At 45.9% G+C, this 19,112-nt stretch overlaps 1 protein-coding gene and 2 pseudogenes across 1 annotated transcript; 1 reads left to right on the forward strand and 2 right to left on the reverse strand.

The window, feature by feature from the left end:
• The first annotated feature begins 608 nt into the window (after window positions 1-608).
• LOC123087161 (pinin) lies at window positions 609-6,105 on the forward strand. Its single transcript, XM_044509077.1, has 10 exons — window positions 609-833; window positions 938-1,045; window positions 1,131-1,190; window positions 1,294-1,434; window positions 1,545-1,661; window positions 3,192-3,263; window positions 3,913-3,996; window positions 4,106-4,206; window positions 4,524-4,608; window positions 5,554-6,105. The coding sequence occupies exons 1-10, from the start codon at window positions 759-761 to the stop codon at window positions 5,932-5,934; spliced, it is 1,224 nt and encodes a 407-aa protein (XP_044365012.1). The 5' UTR covers window positions 609-758; the 3' UTR covers window positions 5,935-6,105.
• A 3,470-nt stretch (window positions 6,106-9,575) lies between these two features.
• Window positions 9,576-10,677, reverse strand: LOC123082375 (senescence-specific cysteine protease SAG39-like; annotated as a pseudogene).
• A 5,460-nt stretch (window positions 10,678-16,137) lies between these two features.
• On the reverse strand, window positions 16,138-17,258 carry LOC123082376 (senescence-specific cysteine protease SAG39-like; annotated as a pseudogene).
• Window positions 17,259-19,112: the final 1,854 nt, after the last annotated feature.

Consider the following 19,112-nt stretch of genomic DNA (forward strand, 5'->3'; position numbering starts at 1 on the left):
TCGTGGAAAAGTGGTGGCGACAACACATTTATGACGTCGATAGTGGTGATTCTTAAGTACCCGGTATCGAGCTCCGGGGTGAAAGCCCTGATTTGAATTCTGGCAATGGCGATGGTTATACATCGTTACCTTGTTGAAGGCATTGCTCGAATATGCTCGGACAATTTCTTCAGGGTGAAAACCTAGATTCCGCGTTGACTGCTGGATCCAGTGACGACAACGTTTCAGCGTTGCTCCCTTTCTGAAGGCGTTGCTGTTGAAGAATCACGATGTTCATATGGTGTCTTGAGACGGTTGCCGCGAATATGGTCTTTCCTATAGTTTTCTGTTCACAGAGCTGATCACTTTTTTTTTCCTCGCCGCCCATGCATAGCTTTGGTCTTATATGACTTTACTATTTGCTGGCGTGTTTTTTATGTGGATTGGTGTTGGCTGGATGTATGCTTATCATGTTTGTATTTTCTTAATGCTGCATTTTGAGCTAATAAAATCCATCATTTTTTGAAAATTTAGAAGTTTGGTCGCACTCGCACCCAGTGTATTGATCTGAGCCGACCGCAACAACCGACCCGGCGAGGCGACCACGGCCCAACCGCGACGGAGACGGCACGCCAAAGATCCAACGGCCGAGACCACTCGCATCCACGCACCGCATCCTAGGGCATCCAAGCCCCCCGAACGACAACGCATCCGCCCGCCCCATCCTCCCTCCCTCGCGCAGCAGCCAAACCCTCCCTCCCTCCCCTTCGCCGCCGCCGATGGCCGCCGCGGCGGAGAAGACGGCCGAGGAGATCCGCCGCGAGCTCCAAGAGCTGCAGCGCCAGCACCGCGAGGTCCCTCCCCCCCGCCCCTCCACCCTCTCACTTCCCCTCCGTGGCCATCGAGGCGTCTCCCCTGACCCGTTTGCTTGTCCCCGTGTTCTCCTCCCCTCCCGCAGATCAGCGAGCGCCTGCGCGACCCCCGAGGCCTCCGACGCGGCGCCCCCGCCACCGGCCCCGGCCCCGGCCCCGGAGGCCCCCGCCCGCTCCGCGGCTTCGCCAGACCCGTGCGCGCCTCTCGCTTCGCGTCTCCTTCTCGTCCCTGTCTCTGTTTCTGTGCGTGATTTTTCTCCCCGCGTGTTTCTGATGCAGGCCCCGGAGCCGGTGGACCAGCCCGAGCCCAAGCGCCGGCTTCTTTCTGCCGTGGTTAAAGTACGAGCCCTCGTTTTTATTTTTGTGTTCGTCAATCCTGTTGTGTTTTGTTGGTTTGTCAAATACCCTAACGTCTTCTCTGTGTTTGGCGTGATGCACGGAGGTGGATGGCCCTGGAACTAATGGGGATGATGCGGCGGCGGAGGGGCGTGAGGATGGACCAAATGCTGCTCAAGGTGGTGAGAGGAGGGGAGCCAGTAATGGTGGGTTCAGGAGGGATGGGAGCCAGTGGGTATCCAGGAGGGTGAGTAAGGGGAATGGGATTTTGGAGGAGATAGTGTGCGTGTGTGCTTGTGGATGGGTTCCACATGCTGTTTTCGGGAGATCGCTTATATTGGTATTATTTGGTTGCAGGAGCTTGATAATCAGCTGCCAGAGCCTCTCCCGAGGCCGGCTCCCAAGGAAGAGGATCAGAGCTTGGTGAGGAGGAACAAGAGAATGCTGGGGAAGCTTCTTGTTGGCACGCTAGAGGTAACAAGTTCATCTGACGTATAATGAGACGATCCACGTGCTTAGAAATTGTGATAATTCCTTCTTGTTTCAGTATTTCTTGATTGCTTTGGATTGGGTATTGTGTAATCGAACATGGTATATTAACCTGCCGTTCGGTAAGAATATACTAATTTAGTTGAAGTACAAACGGCAAGTGAATTTTTGAATCCTCAAGGTTTTATTTTGTCCTGCAACTTTTGGCATCAAGCAGAAAATATTTTGCCAATTTGGCTACAGAGGGGTTCTTGCTTCTTTCATCAACTTAGCAATTCTCTCAATCAGTTTGTGGTCTTCCAACATCAAATCCTCATTTCTATTACCCCATAACCATTGGCAATTTATTAACTGGTCTGGTAAATAGATCATTCCTTGTTTTGTTTACTAGGTTGGACATGGCTCTATTTGACTGCATAGTTTATAACCAATTTCCATACTCCTTTATATTCAAATCTCTTGGAGAACATTAAATTCCTCATTCCTCAGATAGGTGTTGTGTTACGGGTGGTGCAGTTATAACTAATTTCTGTTTGATTCATACAAAGTATTCAAGTTATTAGTACTGAACACCATTAAATCTTCAATACCCTTTTAATTGATTTCCCATACTTGCTTTGTCTGGTACTCTGGTTTATATTTCCAGAATGCTGAACTTCATTGCTCTAAAATATTTTGGAATTTCCAGTACTTACAATAACATTGCCTGCTTACAGCTTTTCCTTAAACATGTGAAATTTGTTCATTGTTTTTCAAAAGGAGTTACTCCAACATTTTTTCTTCATTGCTTTACCAGCACACTCTACAGCTTCAATTTCAATGAAACTGTATCGTAAGCTTGTCATTTTGTGTTTGTTGAAAATCGCCATATGCAATTTGCTCTGCAGGAACTTTTGTATTGCACCCCCAGTTTTCAACTTTACCACCAAGTTCGTTGCACCTACTCTCAGATACACAAAAATCACGAGTGACCTTACTGAATAAAGAAAAGAAATCTGCTGAATAAACTTCTAGATCACTTGTGGGTGAGGTTTCAGGGCAGTCATTGAGGATTTGATGTCTTACCTATAGGTGTAGTAAAGTTTTTTAGAGGCCCGATGTGAAGCTATGTTACCTGATTTCTGCAAACACAGTGTTAATGTCATGTCACTATTGCACTAATAATAGCAAATGCTTTGTTTGCAAGCTATATGGTCAATAAGCACTAGTTTGTCTGCTGGCTAAAGTTAACAAGCATAGCTATCATACATTTAATGGAAACACAATTTCATAATTAACTATTATGAATGAACTCTTCAAGTCAAATCAGACACCAAGAGAGGTCTAGACCGTGAGTAACTTGGTGCCGAGGGAGTTTGACTTGTATTATGCATGCCTCATTGTGTTGAATATGCTTCATTATGTGAATGTGATCAGTCCAATTTAGAGGAACACAACTGTTTTTTCACAATCCATTGTGTTCACCTTTGTGAATATTTCAGTTTATCTGATTCTTCCTCATGCTTGCCAATGCAGAAATTTCAGCAGGAGAACAAAAAACTTTCCAACTCAGAGGCTTTTATGCGTAGATCAGAGGCTCAGCAGAAGGTACTTATCTATATTTATACATTTTGTTAATCATTAGCCACTCAAATAATACACAGGGTGCTATGAGCTAAATAAATTGTTATTCTCTTATTTGGTTCTCATATTGAAAATTGCCTGGTGTGCCTATGGGCCAGGCCCTATATGGAAGCCTCTAGGCTGGTATTACAGTAATGGAAATTAACTCAGGTGGCTTGCAGTTGGTTTTTGAGGTCTTGACATTAACCCTTAGTCACTTCAAAGTTTTTTTTTACTTAAATGTTTATTGTTACTTGTCTTGTGTCCAGATGTTTTTTCCCCTGTGTACTGTTTGCTTATTTGGTTATCTTACATGTGTGGTTGCATCATTTATTTGTCAAACATGGGGAAGGACCTGTGGGTAGAAGATCCGAATAGATATAAAATATGTAGCATGGGTGTCAGTTGCCACTCTAGCAATTCTTGAACTATTCTTAACTGAACTTAAGAGCTGAGGGAGATCAATGATCTTTTCCAACTTTGAGGAGTTCAGTATTTCTTTTCTGAGGGAACATAATTTAGTGTTTTCTCTTGGAAGTTTACATGCCTCGCAGATGATCATATTGCATTTTTTTGTATTCTCAATATTAGCTCTAAGATGTCAAGAAATACTGAAATGATCGGTTGAATGTAGGCTGATCAAAAGGCTCGTGAGGACAGTGAAAGATTGCGGCAGCAAGAACGGGAGCAAGCAGCTGAGAAGCGTAGGCGTGATATGGTAATCTCCCGCTCACTTTTCTGTGACATGCATCTGTTTTTTAATTTCACTCATTTAACTTGGTTGTGTTTGTATGCCAAATGATTTAACCTGAGATGCTCTTATTTAGACGCTCCGTGCTCGAGTAGCTGCTAAGGCAGAAGAAAAGAGGTTGGAGCTATTGTACATTCAGTGGTCTGAGCATCACAAAAAGCTGTCCAGTTTCTTAAGGTAACTTCACTGCTTTATGTCATTTTCCATTTTTCACTTTGACTTTGATAAATGATCACTATCCCTTTTCCTTCCATTGTGCTGCTTGTTTGCATAGTTGGATTCTGCTTGCTTTTTGACGAGTCTGTTCTTATTTTGTGCATGCTGCAGGTTATTTTTATTCCTGGTCCAAAAGTATCCATATTGACAATTAAATTGAGGGAAGATGCGTTTCTGATTGTACGCAAATCTTGATGTTTGATGTCTATAGGGGTTTCCATATCCACTCATTATACTATATATGTTTGTTTCTTGTTTGATTCCATTTGTATTTGCAGGACAAAAGCTGAACCAGCTATTTATTACATGCCGGCTAAACCAATAGTTGATGATCCGGTTATTGTTGAGCAAAACAAGGAAAAGGTATTTTCTTATAAGTTAGTACTAAAAAACTTTATGATCCGAGGAATAAAAAATAAACAAACTGCATGATCTGCACATGTTTGAAGGATGATTTGCCTTTATAGTTGTCCCTTTATATCTATTCAACGTACTTGGAAGTTGAAACACCTCAGCTATGCACGGAATGAAAATGGCAGCAATAGATTCAACATCGTCTTTTGCTGCTGTGCTGTTCGTGTCTTTTAGACTATCTATCAGTCAACCACTAGAGTGCAGCCTCTGTATGCTTTGTGGTGAATACTAAGCAGATCAATGAGTTGCGAAAAATACTCTGTTATGAAATATTTATCAGAGGAGAGAAAAGTACGAACGCCTTTCTGAATTGGTGAGAGTTCCCTGTTCACTCAAGAACCTGGCAACTCGCGGTAACTATGATAACTTGCTTGTGGCTGGTCTTGATAGTACAGACACGATGTTGTGGTATTTACCTTTGTATTATATTTTCTTGATAATGTTAATTACATTGCACAAAAAGATTGAGTATGAAGTCACCCATAACGGCACTGCTGCAAAATTATGCTGTAGTTCATCATCATGCCATGAATTCGAAAATTTACTGGGGAACTTTCTGGCGTGTTTAAGCTTCAGTTCATCATTTGCACATGTGAGAATTCACTTTGTTCAGGAGCAGCTTTGTGATTTCTTTTGATGTCCGAGGTGAAGGAACATGGTGGCTCATGGTGACCTTACCTATTACTTGCAAGTATTTTTTTTTTTGCCAAATGCAAAAAATGGATTGAGAACATCACATAAATCATAACAGTCCTATTTTCCAGCATCTGTTTGCATGTTTTCCTGGGGCCACCTTCAATCTTACACGACAAAATTATTTATATTCTTTGAAATCGCCAGTTGTCTTCTGGATCGGTCAATCCAGACGAACCTAACTCCCATCAATCATTGCAGGTATTTGAAGAATGGAAATCTGTACGCAGAACGGAGCTGACCCAGTTCCAAAAGCAAGTTGAGGAGCAGTATCTGTCTAATGTTGAGAGGCAGCTGGAAAGGATTCAGAATGCCCGGAATGCTCGGAGGGGGAACGTGCCTGCTAACATGCAGGAAATGGACAAGGAGCTTGACACGCACAGGGCGGAGCATGGCCCAAAGGCTCGGCGGATCCCCGACGGTGGCAATGACGAGGATGATGATGTGGACGTGGACGACATGGCCGCGGAAGACGACCTGATGGATGAAGTGCTCGGCGTCAATGAGGCGATCAACGAGGACCCAGGCAAGCCGTCTGAGGAGGCCACTGATGTTGCGCCTGTACCCGAGCAGGCACAATAGGCAAGGTTATTTGCGAGGTAGGCACTCAGGCATTACGATTCTATATCGTTGTAGTTGCCCTCTTCTGCTGTGACTGTATTGTTGTTGGGTTTTTGTCTTTGGGAATGCTGTGAGCTGTGTTTGCTGTTGAGGCCATATACATACTTTTCATTATTGTTATTGTCATTTGTACGTACTCCGCGTAAGGTAAGTGTCAACCCGTGAAAACAGTCATCATGTGATCAACCTGTTCTTCACCTGCGCCATCAGCGTACAGGGGTTGAGCTACTGTTGATGACGTTGATCGCTGTACATTCAAGTTGTATGCTTGGTAAACCTCTTTTATTGTGCCAATGGTTCTATTCCTTTTAGCTCTGTATTCTCCTTGCTAATTCATTCGGAAATTCTAATGAGTGGCAATGACCGCTCGCTGATCTCTTGGATGGCATCCACGAGAAGGCATGGTCGTTGCACTTTCCACTGCCGTGAGTTTGTGACCGAGTGAGCGCACAAGAATGGTGAAGGAGAACTTGAGAGCACAGAAAGCAGGGAGGCAGACGACCTCAAAGAATAAACTTAGTGTAGGTTTTGACGGGGTGTTGACATTCAGAGTGAACATTAACTGAATACAAACACATGAACACATTAACAAGAACCGAGAGAACAATTTGGAAACCTTGCACCGTTTGAGTTAGGATGATACTTAATGACTCTCCCTTTAGGAAAGGTGTGATGAGAGTTAATAGCGGCACCCAAACACAGCACACAACAGTGGCCGATGTCGTGATCATTGCACTGCTAAATGTTAGCTTTAGGTGGACTCAATTAGTGAAATGTTTGCGCATCATCTAAACCAAGAACCCGATGTGTTTAGGTGGAGCCTCCACCCGTTTGGGTCTTCCTCAGTCAATGCATGTATGCCAATATGATGAATACGAACAGTCAATTGGGGTGAAACATATCTAGAAACTCAAAGGTGACATTTAAGATTAAGATCGTTATAGGTACCTATGATGGGGACGATCCTTACAAAAGAAAATCCCGCAAAGTGGCATGAATCCGATTAACCCATTAGAAAATCAGGTTGCAACGAAGAAGAAACAATAAAGAGATCTTGTTTTCTCTCATGCCCTGTTGCCCACCTGCGTGATGAGTAGTTTATGTGCCTTTCAATCTTCCACCACCTTGTAGTATTTCTAATATGTTTGGGAAATAGCTATTAGGGCTATAGACAACTTACGACAATTTGTGCTTTATGTTGGGGTCTATGGATATTGTTTTTAACATTGAGTTCCTAATCTTTTCACCCGGACACATACTTGGTGCGCACTGCAGCACGTGAAAGCAAAGTACTCTTGACTCTAGGTGCAACCGATTGAAGACGACCGCTCAAGCTTTGTTCAACCGATAACGGCAATAATAAAGAAACAAAACCATTCAAACTTTCCTTAGGGCGGTCACCTTACCCGCCGATTGATGTGTAAGAATTCCAACGGGTCATGGTCCATCAAAATTTCAGGAAATAGAAATACTACCCTGTGCGTTGCTGAGGGGATTGGTTCAATTATTTCAAGAATGTTTTGTTGTATGTAACATTAGTATTTGGATCAATAATATAAGTAAAACAAAATTATACATAAATTTACTGTATTTGATTGTTGCATAGTTGTAGGATATTTGCCAAATATAAGTAGCAGGAACTATGCATGTTACGGTGGTCTTTTCTCATGCATTGTGGCTTGTTGAGTTGACATAGCTGACACAGTGATGGTCAACTATTTAGCTATATATATGATATGGAGAGAAGTCAATAATGGAATAGTATGTGGTAGTTTAGTCACATGTTGTCAATGGACAAAGATTTGGACCAATATATAAGGAGACTTCTCATAGTATATTTACATGAGATGGCAATTGGGAGTTATACTGCATGTGCAACACACTCTTACGTGCACATCTAATCGTGCTTATTCTACTCCGTGCTCCGCTGATCCTCTTCCTTCTGTTTGGTTATCCCGAAAACTAGGTTCACTCGGTGTCCTCCCACCATAAGTTGAGGAGGATATCCAGTGCTCCCATGTCTAAAAGTCACTCCAAATGTTTGAATATTTTGATTTTTTTAATGTTCCCAATTCACGAGTCCATGAACTATGAAAAGTTCATATTCAAACTCGAAATGCACACTGAGAACAAAAAAGACAAATTCAGCATGAATAGTGTCACAAAAAGACAACTCCAAAAATGGCAATATTTACATCAATTTTCTCTTTTTTGTTTCTCAGTGTGTATTTCAAGTTTGGGTCTGTTATTTTAGAGGTCACATCCACATGTCTTGTGAACATTCACAGAAAATTCAAATCTTTTGAAACATTTAAAGTTAACTTTTTAGACATGAGAGCTCCATATATTTTCCCCATACGTTGATGCTTTCGGTGCCAACAACTTGCATTTAGGCCATCCATTACTTGCTGTCCAGGCATAAGGGTCAGGGCCAGGGTTCCCAGGCAAGAAGTAAGAGAGGTACCGAGTGAAACCCAGGCGCTTCTCGGTGGCACTACCGACGATGCCTGCGTGATTCACGTTAGTCCGAGGGGTGCTTTCATGGTTCTGCCTCCATCGCCTTGTCCGTGCTCAGGGAAAACCATGTCCATTGCTAGACTTGGTGACAACTCGTTGCGTCATTACCATATTGGGGGCATCAATAGAGAGCTTAGGTCTCATGGTGTGGAGACGTGTTTGGGCAGGATTGGATCCCGAGACCGAGATGAAGCATCCTCGGCTCCAGCGTTTGGCCGTCTCGTTTATCTCCTAACATACACTATTTCATCAGCCACCTTGGTCCAAATAGCTCGCCTACAGGGTTGGCGCTCGGAAGAGGGCCCTCTCCAACAACAATTTTTGTGGAGGCATTGCGACAAAGTCCGATGATTTCATCCTAGAGACATGGGTTTGCTTGTAGACTTTTTGGAGCTTCTAGTTGTGGTCCTGCTACTCTTGCACTTCTGCTCGACGGCAAGCCAACGACGTCCAGTAGTGCATTCCTTGTGTAGTGTTAGCGCTGCCTGTCTTGTTTTAGCCTAGATTTCTTTGATCTGCTTTGTAAGGTTTATCTATAAAGTGGGACAGAAAATTATTTTGTGAACTCTCACATGTCCAAAATGGATGGACATGTACTAAATTAGTGTAATGTTTTCCTAGAGACTAAGTGCATCGGAAAGTCCCAAAAGTATTCTAGGTGTGTCAGCTTGGATGCTCCAACCTAGGTTTGACATGCCCACATGTCGCGTTGACTAATACCACTTTGCCCATAAATTGTTGCCTATTATTGTGTCCTTTTATTTTTAGGGAAATACAGTTAATGCATATCTTTAATATATGCGGGATGTGTGCATTGATCAATGCAAAGATCAGGGATGCTCTCTCATTTTTTAAATAACAAATCTGGGTCCAATCAGTGAATGGATTCTAACAAGAGGGATTTTCGTGTAAACAACACCGTAGAGAATTTAAGCTCATAGTCATTTATCTTTTTTTTATACATATTTACCAAACATTTACGACTTTACAACCGGAAAATAACGCAGTGCAATGGAAGGTACATATATAGATAAAAATCGGTGTGTTTATGTAATATTTGTAGATATATGTGGCAATGTATTTCCCTACTCGGTTGGGTAGGAAGGTTGCATGGCCAAGCCACACATACCACTCTTGTCGTAAATATCCTTCTCCATTCTGAGGTACCCACTCTCGCCCCATGTCGTGCCCCATGAGTTTTTCAGCAGCCAAAATTTAGTTCCGTCACTCGTCATGCCATAACCAATCGCTACTATCCCATGGTCCAAATCAGTTCCACAGGAGCCGGTCATCACCCCGCCAGAGAGGTGTTGAAATATGACATCCCCTCCGTCCATAGCTACTGATACAGGCTGGTTAGCCACGGCTTTCATAAGAGAAGATTCATTGTTGGCGGGCACATCCTCATAGCCCTTGATGGTTGCAACACTGTTGCTTGCAGTGCTAGTCTTGCACTGTCCATCTTGTGCAGTGTATGGGTAGTTGGCCTCAGTGGTGAGGCCACCGTTCTTGATGATGAACTTGAAAGCGTCGTGCATCTCGCCCCCCGCGCACCCCTGATCCACACCATGGACATCACAGTCAACTAGCTCTTGCTCAAGGAGACGAGCTTCCCTGTGCTCAACTTCACAATGCCCTCGGTTGCAGCCACGGCTGAAAAAGCCCAACAACAACCTACAAAAATATTGACGTACTTAGTGTAATTTCAGTTATCATGAGAATACGATATATACATACTACCTAAATTTACTTACCACACTGGCCTTGGTCTTTGATAGGAGTGACAACGCCCTTGGTCCTCCAATCAGCTGCCGCTGGAAGCGCATCATTGCTGACATTGTTGTACTCGAAGCCGGTTGGAGCCCTAGCATCATTCCTTCTGAGGCCCTTGTTGGTCTTGATTGCTCTGAACTCGTCGTTGGTGAGGCCGGTAAACTGGTTGACACCGAGCCAGAACTTGTGATTTTCGGTGTTGAACGACTCGATAAAGGCAACGTTAGCCTTGAACACCTCGAACCGCTGCGCCTTCTCGGTGCTGTCCTTGTAAACATGGTTAAACTTCGCCATCCACTGCTCATGCTTCTCCACCATGGCCGCGTCACCAAGCTCGCGAGCTGATAGAACGGTGCTACTGCATAAGCAGATGCTGCCTAGGATGGCAAGAAGCAATGCCTTTGGGATGGCCATGATCTGCTCGACTAGTGCTTACTGGTACTACAATTAGCTTGTTGGTGCTTTGGTCTGTCAACTATGGGTGGAAGGGATGTGCTTATATAGCTGTAGTCTTGCACATGTACGTACAGCGCACACTGTGCTCTAGGATGATGTGTGAATATCGATGGACAACAGCGTGGCCGTGCAGGTAATTACCAGATAGAATAAATAACCTTGTGGTTGTACATACTCCCTCCGTTCCAAAATATATGACTCAACTTTGTGCTAACTTTAGTACAAAGTTGGGTCATCTATTTTGGAACAGAGGGAGTAGTTTGTTAGCTTAATCCAACTCTGGTCCCTAGAGTCAATGGTTGTGTACAGTAAAAATTCGAGCGGAAGTCTGTTCAACTCTTGTTTAAAAAGAAGTATGTTAAAGCTAGGGACCTAGTTCGTTCTAGGTGAGCAGGTGAATACAAAACAATGAGAGAAGGAACAGCCAGCCGTGCAAGTATTTGCAGCTTCGGAAGTACTTATATTAAAATGGTCCAACAAAAGCAAAGATAAAACTTTTTCTCGAATACGCACGAGTGTGCGTATCATCTTATATAGAAGAAGAAGGGGGGGGGGGGGGGAATCCCAGCCACCGTTGATGTTACAAAGATTTAAACGCTACATAACATCACATCAGCACACAGCGCGGCCGACAGTCCACCTGCGCAACAACTAACCCGACTACTCGCTGCTTGCCCACCCTGCTAGAAGCTGAAGCGTGATGTCTACTTCACCTTTCAACAGGCCCGCGTGCTGCCAAGCTCTACCCTTCGCGACGACGCGCCTAACGACAACCTCTAGTGATGGAGAGGCGCCATCGAAGACAACCGCATTCCTGTGTTTCCAAAGCTCCCAAAGGCCGAGAGTAAGAAGCGCCCTCAACTCCTTCGGCTTGTGCACGCCTGACGTTCTTGCAACACACCACTTCTTGAGGGTGTCTTCTGTAGTTGGTGTCCACTGCGGTTTTTCAAGGGCTGAGCACAGGGAACTGAGTTCAAAGATGCACGACGATGACATACAATAAAGAAACAACAGAGCATCGAAGCCATTCGGATTTTTCTTAGGATGGTCACCCTACACATAGTTTTTTTTGAGCAATCCCTACCCAGATATGTATGTGTGAGAATTATAGTGGGCCTTGGTCCATCAAAATTTCAGGAAATAGAAATGATACCCAGCATGCGTGGTGCGTCACTCGGAGATTGGTTTCAATTATTTCAATGGTATCGGGTTGTATGAAACATTAGTATTTGAATTAATAATATAATAATTGAAACTAAAGTGCATATAAATTTATTGTGCCCAATTATTGTATATTTGTAGTACATTTAAATATAAGTAGCATGAATGGTGGAAGGTTGGTCGTTTTCATGCATAGTGGCATGTTGAGTTGACATAGTTTAGTCGCACATTGTCAATGACGGAAGGTAGCGAGCCAAAGAGACATGGGTGTGCCACGGTTCATATGCAAGGAGTGAGGGAGGTACCGAGCGAAAGCCCAATGCCTCTCGGCGGTGCCGCCGCCATCGCCTCCGGGTGTTGCGTCCCTCCTAGTGGTGATGTCGTGGTTTTACCTCCACCCCTTGTCCATGCTTGGGGGAAAACCATGTCCATTGCTAGACTTGATGATGGTGCCTTGCGTCGTCACCATTTTGGGGCGTCATCATAGGCTTGATACTACGTTTGGCGGTCTCGTTTATGTCCTCTCATGTGACTATCTCTTCAGCTACCTTGATCCAAACTGCTCGCCTACAGGGATAGCACTCGACAGAGGGCCCTCTCTAGCGGCATTTTTGGTGGACGTTTTGTGACAAAGTTCTGTGATTTTATCCAAGAGACATGGGTTTGCTTTTCGTAGGCTTAGAGGCGCTTCTCTGTCCTGCCACTTCCATGCTGCTCAACGGCAAGCCGCCAACGTCCAGTAGAGCATCACTTGTGTAGTGTTAGTTCAATCATCTTGTTTTAGCCTAGTTTTCTTTGATCGGCTTGGTAAGAGGGTTACCACAACATCTTATATCATTCTGTCAATTGAGTTTATCTATAAAGCAAGAGGAAACGCTATTTCGTGAGCTCTCGCTACATGTCCAAAATGGATGGGGTGGACTCAAATTTTTTTTTTTGCGAAAAGGATCAGATCTATTATAAAGATTCACTGGAAGTACAAAACACCTCAAACATAATAAAAATTATATTTTGGTCCATGGACCACCGAACGACCATTGCCGCTGCCAGAACGAGCCGCCGACGCGCCGCTGCCACCGCTCTCATACCAGAGCCGGACTGACCTTGTTGACGATAGCCGGGGAGTCTTTGTTCATGTGCCCCTGAGGACCAGTGCCCTGGAACCACAGTCATCGCCGTTGAATCCTTGAATCGATTTGAAGAACTTGACACCAAATATCGCCGTTCTGTACACACGACGAGAAACCCTAACCTTGCTGCCCCACAGAGTTGGCAGGAATCTATGCCGGAGCTCCGTCTAATCCGTTCCAACGAACGAACTTGAGGAGCATCAAAGCCCGAAACACTGACTCGAAGAAGCGCCGCCATCCACCCAAACGCCGCCCCCACAAGGGCTAAACTCTACCAATCTACTAGCCAGATCTGAGGCAACATAAATCCCCTCCCCGCCACCGGCAGCCGTAGCGGCAAGCGGTGTTGGGCGAATAAGCCGCGGCGACGCACCGGACGCGACCAGCACGTGTATGGGCGCGAGCTGGCCGGGTCGGGCGCGTTGGGACCGCGGGTGTGCGTGCGTGTGTGCATGGGTAGCGTTTGGGCGTGCGTGTGCATGTACATGGGACGCGTCGTAGTAGGCCTGGACTGTTGGCGAGCCGTGCGGGGAGCTCGTGCAAGATCTGTTGGAGGGCCGCCGTGAGCTGTGCGTTGGAGCGCGTCGCTGCCGCGAGCGAGGCGGACGGGTCGTGGGCGCGAGGGAGCTGGAGCGTGGGTGCGTGTGTGCCCGGTCGCTGACCCTGGGTATAAAAATCCGCACGGTGACGTTGTAATGTGTGCGCGGCTTGAGTTGTTGCTCGAGGAAAAAATACGAGGCCGTATGTGCGGCGGTGTATGAGCGCTGGAAACCTCCTGTGTCCACCTTTCTCCTTCTTCCCATGATCGTTTGAGCTAGAGTAAAGAGGAAGAGAGAGAGCTCCGGTGAGCTGTAGGCGAGAGCTAGGGCAAGGTAGACACCAACAATTGGCATCAGAGCCACGTGAAGATCAGGGTGCGCCGGCGATGTTGATCGTCCCGTATGGCGGTGGAGCGGGCGGATCGCTGCCGCAGCCGGTGCCATAGCTCACCGGCGAAAACTACACGACGTGGTCGATCAAGGTGGAGGCAAACCTTGATGCGACCGGGCCGTGGGAGGCGGTGGTGGTGCCAGAGGACGCATCGGCGACCGTCATCGCGAAGAAGGACAAGCCCGCGCGCATACCTGCTCAGTGCGCTCGCCGAGGACCTGCTGCTGCAGGTGGCATCGAAGAAGACTGCGGCGGAGGTGTGGGCGAGCCTCAAGGCGAGGTTCATCGGGGCGGACCGAGTCCGGGCGGCACGGCTGGGCACTCTCCGAGGGGAGTTTGAGATGCTGCGCATGGCGGAGGGCGACATGATGGATGGGTTCGCCGGCAAGCTCGGCGGCATGGCGGCGCGCTATGCGGGACTCGAGTCGATGCTGGACGACGCCGCGATGGTGAAGAAGCTCCTCGATTCTGTGCCGGATCGCTTGTACGCGGCGGTGGCCGGAATCGAGCAGTTTTGCGACGTCTCCACCATGCCATTCGAGGACGCGCTCGGTCGCCTGAAGGCCTTCGATGAGCGGCTGCGACGGCGTGGACAGGCGGGCGGCGAGCGGGCGGACGGCCAACTCATGTACACGGTGGCGCAGTTGCGAGCATGGGAGCGGCAGAGGGACGGTGCTCGAGACGACGACGGCGTGCGCAGCGAGACGTCAGGCTTCGGCAGAAACCGGCGCGGTCGTTGTTACAAATGCGGCGACCGTGGACACTTCAAGCGGGAATGCCCATAGTTGAAGAAGGCGCCGGCGGCGGAGCGTGCGTTGCTTGCTGGTGGACGATGTCGTCGAGGAGCCCGGCCTGCTCTGAGCCACGGCTTAGGGCGCGAGTGTTGGGCGAATAAGCCGAGGCGACGCATCGGACGCGACCAACACGTGTATGGGCGCGAGCTGGCCGGGTCGGCCGAGTCGGGACCGCGGGTGTGCGTGTGTGGGTAGCTTTTGGGCGTGCGTGTGCATGTACACGGACACGTCGTAGTAGGCCTGGACTGTTGGCGAGCCGTGCGGGGAGCTTGTGCACGATCTGTTGGAGGGCCGCCGTGAGCTGCGCGTTGGAGCGCATCGCTGCCGCGAGCGAGGCGGACGGATTGTGGGCGCGAGGGAGCAGGAGCGTGGGTGCGTGTGTGCCCGGTCGCTCACCCTGGGTATAAAAATCCGCACGGTGACGTTGTAACGTGTGCGCGGCTCGAGTTGTTGCTCGAGGAGAAAATACGAGGCCGTACGTACGGCGGTGTATGAGCGCTGGAAACCTCCTGTGTCCACCTTTCTCCTTCTTCCCATGATCGTTTGAGTTAGAGTAAAGAGGAAGAGAGAGCTCCGGCGAGCTGTAGGCGAGAGCTAGGGCAAGGTAGACACCAACAAGCAGAGGGAAGGTGAATCCACAAGCTCACCGGTGGAGATGAAGGGGAGAAAGGCTTTCCCTAGTCGCCTTGCCGGGTGGACTCAACTAGTATAATGGTTTCCTAGAAAGTAAAATGCACAGGAAGTCCCAAAGATATTCTAGTTGTGTCATCTTGGTTCTATAAGTATGGAAATGCATCGGTGCAACCCAGGTATGACCTACCCTCGGGCGTGTTGACTAATGCCACTTTTGGCCATATTTTGAAGAAAAATACGCCCTCAAAATTTGTATCTTCTAATTTCTTTTGGTTATCATATGTGCTTTACTGCAGCGTGTGAAAAGCATAGAATATTCTAGACTTCGGGTGCAACCGCTTGAAGGTGGTACTTCAAGCTTTATTTAGCCAATATGAGTGACGGCCTGGTAATAGTGTCCTGAGTTGTACATTGTTTTTTATTCTTGTGCCTTTTATTCATGTGTAGCGGAATACTATGTAATAAATTTCTTCAATACGATGGATGTGTGCATTGATCGATGCAAAGATCAGGGGCGTCCTCCCATTTTCGAGAAAAAAATATTGTTCGAATCAATTTGTGGATTTAAACAAAATGGATTTCAGCATAAACATCGCCATAGAGCATTTAGCATTTAAGCTCGAATTCATCTATCTTCTTTATATATATTTACGAAACATTTCGTGACTGTCCAAACACGAAACAATGTAGTGTAATGAAAGGTACATACATACAGATAAAAATACATGTATTTATGTAATATTTGTAGATATACGTGCCAATATATTTCCCTACTTGGTGGGGTACGAAGGTTGCATGGCAAGCCACACATACCACTCTTGTCAGAAATGTCCCTCTCCATTCTGAGGTACCCACTCTCGCGCCATGTCGTGCCCCATGAGTTTTTTAACAACCAATACTTAGTTTCGTCACTCGTCATACCATATCAAATAGCTGCTATCCCATGGTCCAAATCAGTTCCGCAAGAGCCGGTCATTACCCCGCCAGAGTAGTGTTGAAATATGACATCACCTCCATCCACAACTACCAATACAGGCTGGTTAGCAACGGCTTTCATAAGAGAAGATTCATCGTTGGCGTGCACATCCTCGTAGCCCTTGATGGTTGCAACACTGTTGCTTGCAATGCTGGTCTTGCACTGTCCGTCTTGTGCCGTGTATGGGTAGTTGGCCTCGGTGGTGAGGCCACCGTTCTTGATGATGAACTTCAAGGCGCCGTCCATCTCACCACCCTCACAACCCTAATCCACACCATGGACATCACAATCAACCAGCTCTTGCTCAGACAACGAGATGAGCTTCCCCGTGCTCAACTTCACAATGCCTTCAGTTGCCACCACAGCTGAAAATGCCCAACAACAACCTGCAATAATAGGGTCATCCTTAGTGTAATTCGAGTTATCATGGGATTATCATGGTAGCGGAACATAATGTAGATATACTACCTAAATCCACTTACCACATTGGCCTTGGTCTTTGATAGGAGTGACAACACCCTTGGTCCTCCAATCAACAGCGGTTGGAAGCGCATCGATGCTGACATTACTGTACTTGAACCCACTTGGAGCCCTACCGCCGCTCATTTTCAATCCCTTGTTGGTCTTGGTTGCCCTGAACTCGTCATTGGTGAGGTCGGTGAACTGGTTGACACCGAGCCAGAACTTACGGTTTCCGGCATTAGACGACTCGATGAAGGCAATGTTGGCTTTGAACACCTCAAACCGCTGCGCCTTCTCGGTGACGTCCTTGTAAACACGGTTGAACTCCGTCATCCACTGCTCATGCCTCTCCACCATGGCCGCGTCGCCAAGCTTGCGAGCTGACAAAACAGCACTGCTGCATAAGCAGATGCAACCTACGATGGCAAGAAGCAAAGCTTTGGGGATGGCCATGATATGTTCGATTAGTGCTACTAGTACTATTGTATGTAGCTTGGTACTTTGGCGTGTCAACAATGGGTGGAACCGGATGTGTTTATATAGCTATGGTTGCACATGCACGTTGTGCTCTCAGAGATAATTACCAGATGGAATAAATAACTTTGTGATTGTAGATAGTACACTAGACTAATTAATTTAGCTATGGCTCCAGATAGTATGACCGCCTTGCCAATTTCCGTGACCGCCTTGAGTATTATTGCCCATATTTCGTGCCAGTTGAATAAAAAACAATGATCAAACAGAAACTGCCGGACGGGCATGGCAGGCAACTATAGGAAAAGTATTTAAAACAGTACAAACAATGCGGAGGAGTTTGGTTAATCTAAAAGTCTGTAAAATTATTCTCTACTTAGTTCAATGATGCACGGCGATGACAGTGTAATAAAGAAACAATAGAGAGCCAAAACCATCCGACCTTTTGTGACAATGCTTGGTCACCTACCCCACGTTTGCAGTGCTCTAATTGCAAATTATCAAGCAATCTAAGAAGGTGTTCGGTTCAGAGTAGGTAATGTAAACGTATAATCAGTGTAGGGAGGATTAGCGAAATGAATAAAGTAGAAACCTGTTTGACTCCACAAATGTACCGATGATCCATAAAAGGTTCTGGTGTTTGTAGTTGATGAATCCATGAGGATGCGTCATGCCATTTAGTGCAAATTATGAAGTTTGTACAACGAAATATTCACTTGGCATTTAGACTGTAGCTTCCTTTAACATTAGTATCTGCAAAATATACTTTCATGTCCCATCTTGTTATGTAATACTTCATCCGATCCAAAATAAGTCTCGCAGTTTTGAACTAAGGTTAAACATTGAAGGGAGTAACTATATTATATATTTATGAAATACCAAGTTAAAGTATCTTGTGTACTACCCTCCGAAAGCATTTATATAAAATACTTCAATTTTTTCTATATGGTCAGAAAAGATAAGTAGCTTAACTTGATATTTGAAAAATACTTTCGGAAGATTTTTTTGGCCATGTCCCATTCATAGTAATCTATGACCACACTTTAGTTAAAATTTGGCGGTCACGGATTTAGGCCAATGCACAATGTTTTCGGAAAGCGTCACCAAGAAAATCGTTGATAGATCAAAAGATGCATCTCTACGTTTCTTAAGTTTGCACAGCTCCGTAAATAGAACATGGCCAACTTTTGATGCGTCGAGGCTTTACGGTCGTTGGTGGGCCCACCTATAAGGGAGTGAATGGTTGGTGTGTGTTGCATTTGGGTCTACCTTCAGGGAACGACATATGTTGATTTATGTGTTACATGTAAGAATTGCACAACCACGCACATACCAACTCAGCCCACCTAGCACAACAAATACTGCCTCTACTGGATAAGAGCGAAAAAAAAGACTTAACACAAGTTCATTTCGAAAAAACCCCTAACACCAACATAATTAAAAATCACCCTAACTCAAGTGAAACACACAATGAAGCAACATCTCGTAATAACCCGCATAAAAAGACTTAACTCTTGACAGAAGAACAGGACGACAAAGCACGTGCCACCCTCTAGTAAGTACACCCTCTAGTAAGTATGAAAATGCACAGGTCCAACCCAGGTTTGACTTACCCACACGGCATGTTTACTAATGCTACCTCGGCCATATTTTGCAAGAAATAGATATCCTCAATAGTGAGATTTTCTAATCTCTTTTGGTTATCATATGTGCTTGTGTGTGAAAAGCACAAGGTATACTAGATTCCGGGTGTAACCGCTTGAAGATGGCCGATCGAGCTTTATTTAGCCGATATGGGTGATGGCCTAGTAGTAGAATCATGAGTGGTACGAA

The sequence above is a fragment of the Triticum aestivum genome, chromosome 4A (genome assembly GCF_018294505.1).
Source record: "Triticum aestivum cultivar Chinese Spring chromosome 4A, IWGSC CS RefSeq v2.1, whole genome shotgun sequence".
Classification (NCBI taxonomy): domain Eukaryota; kingdom Viridiplantae; phylum Streptophyta; class Magnoliopsida; order Poales; family Poaceae; genus Triticum; species Triticum aestivum.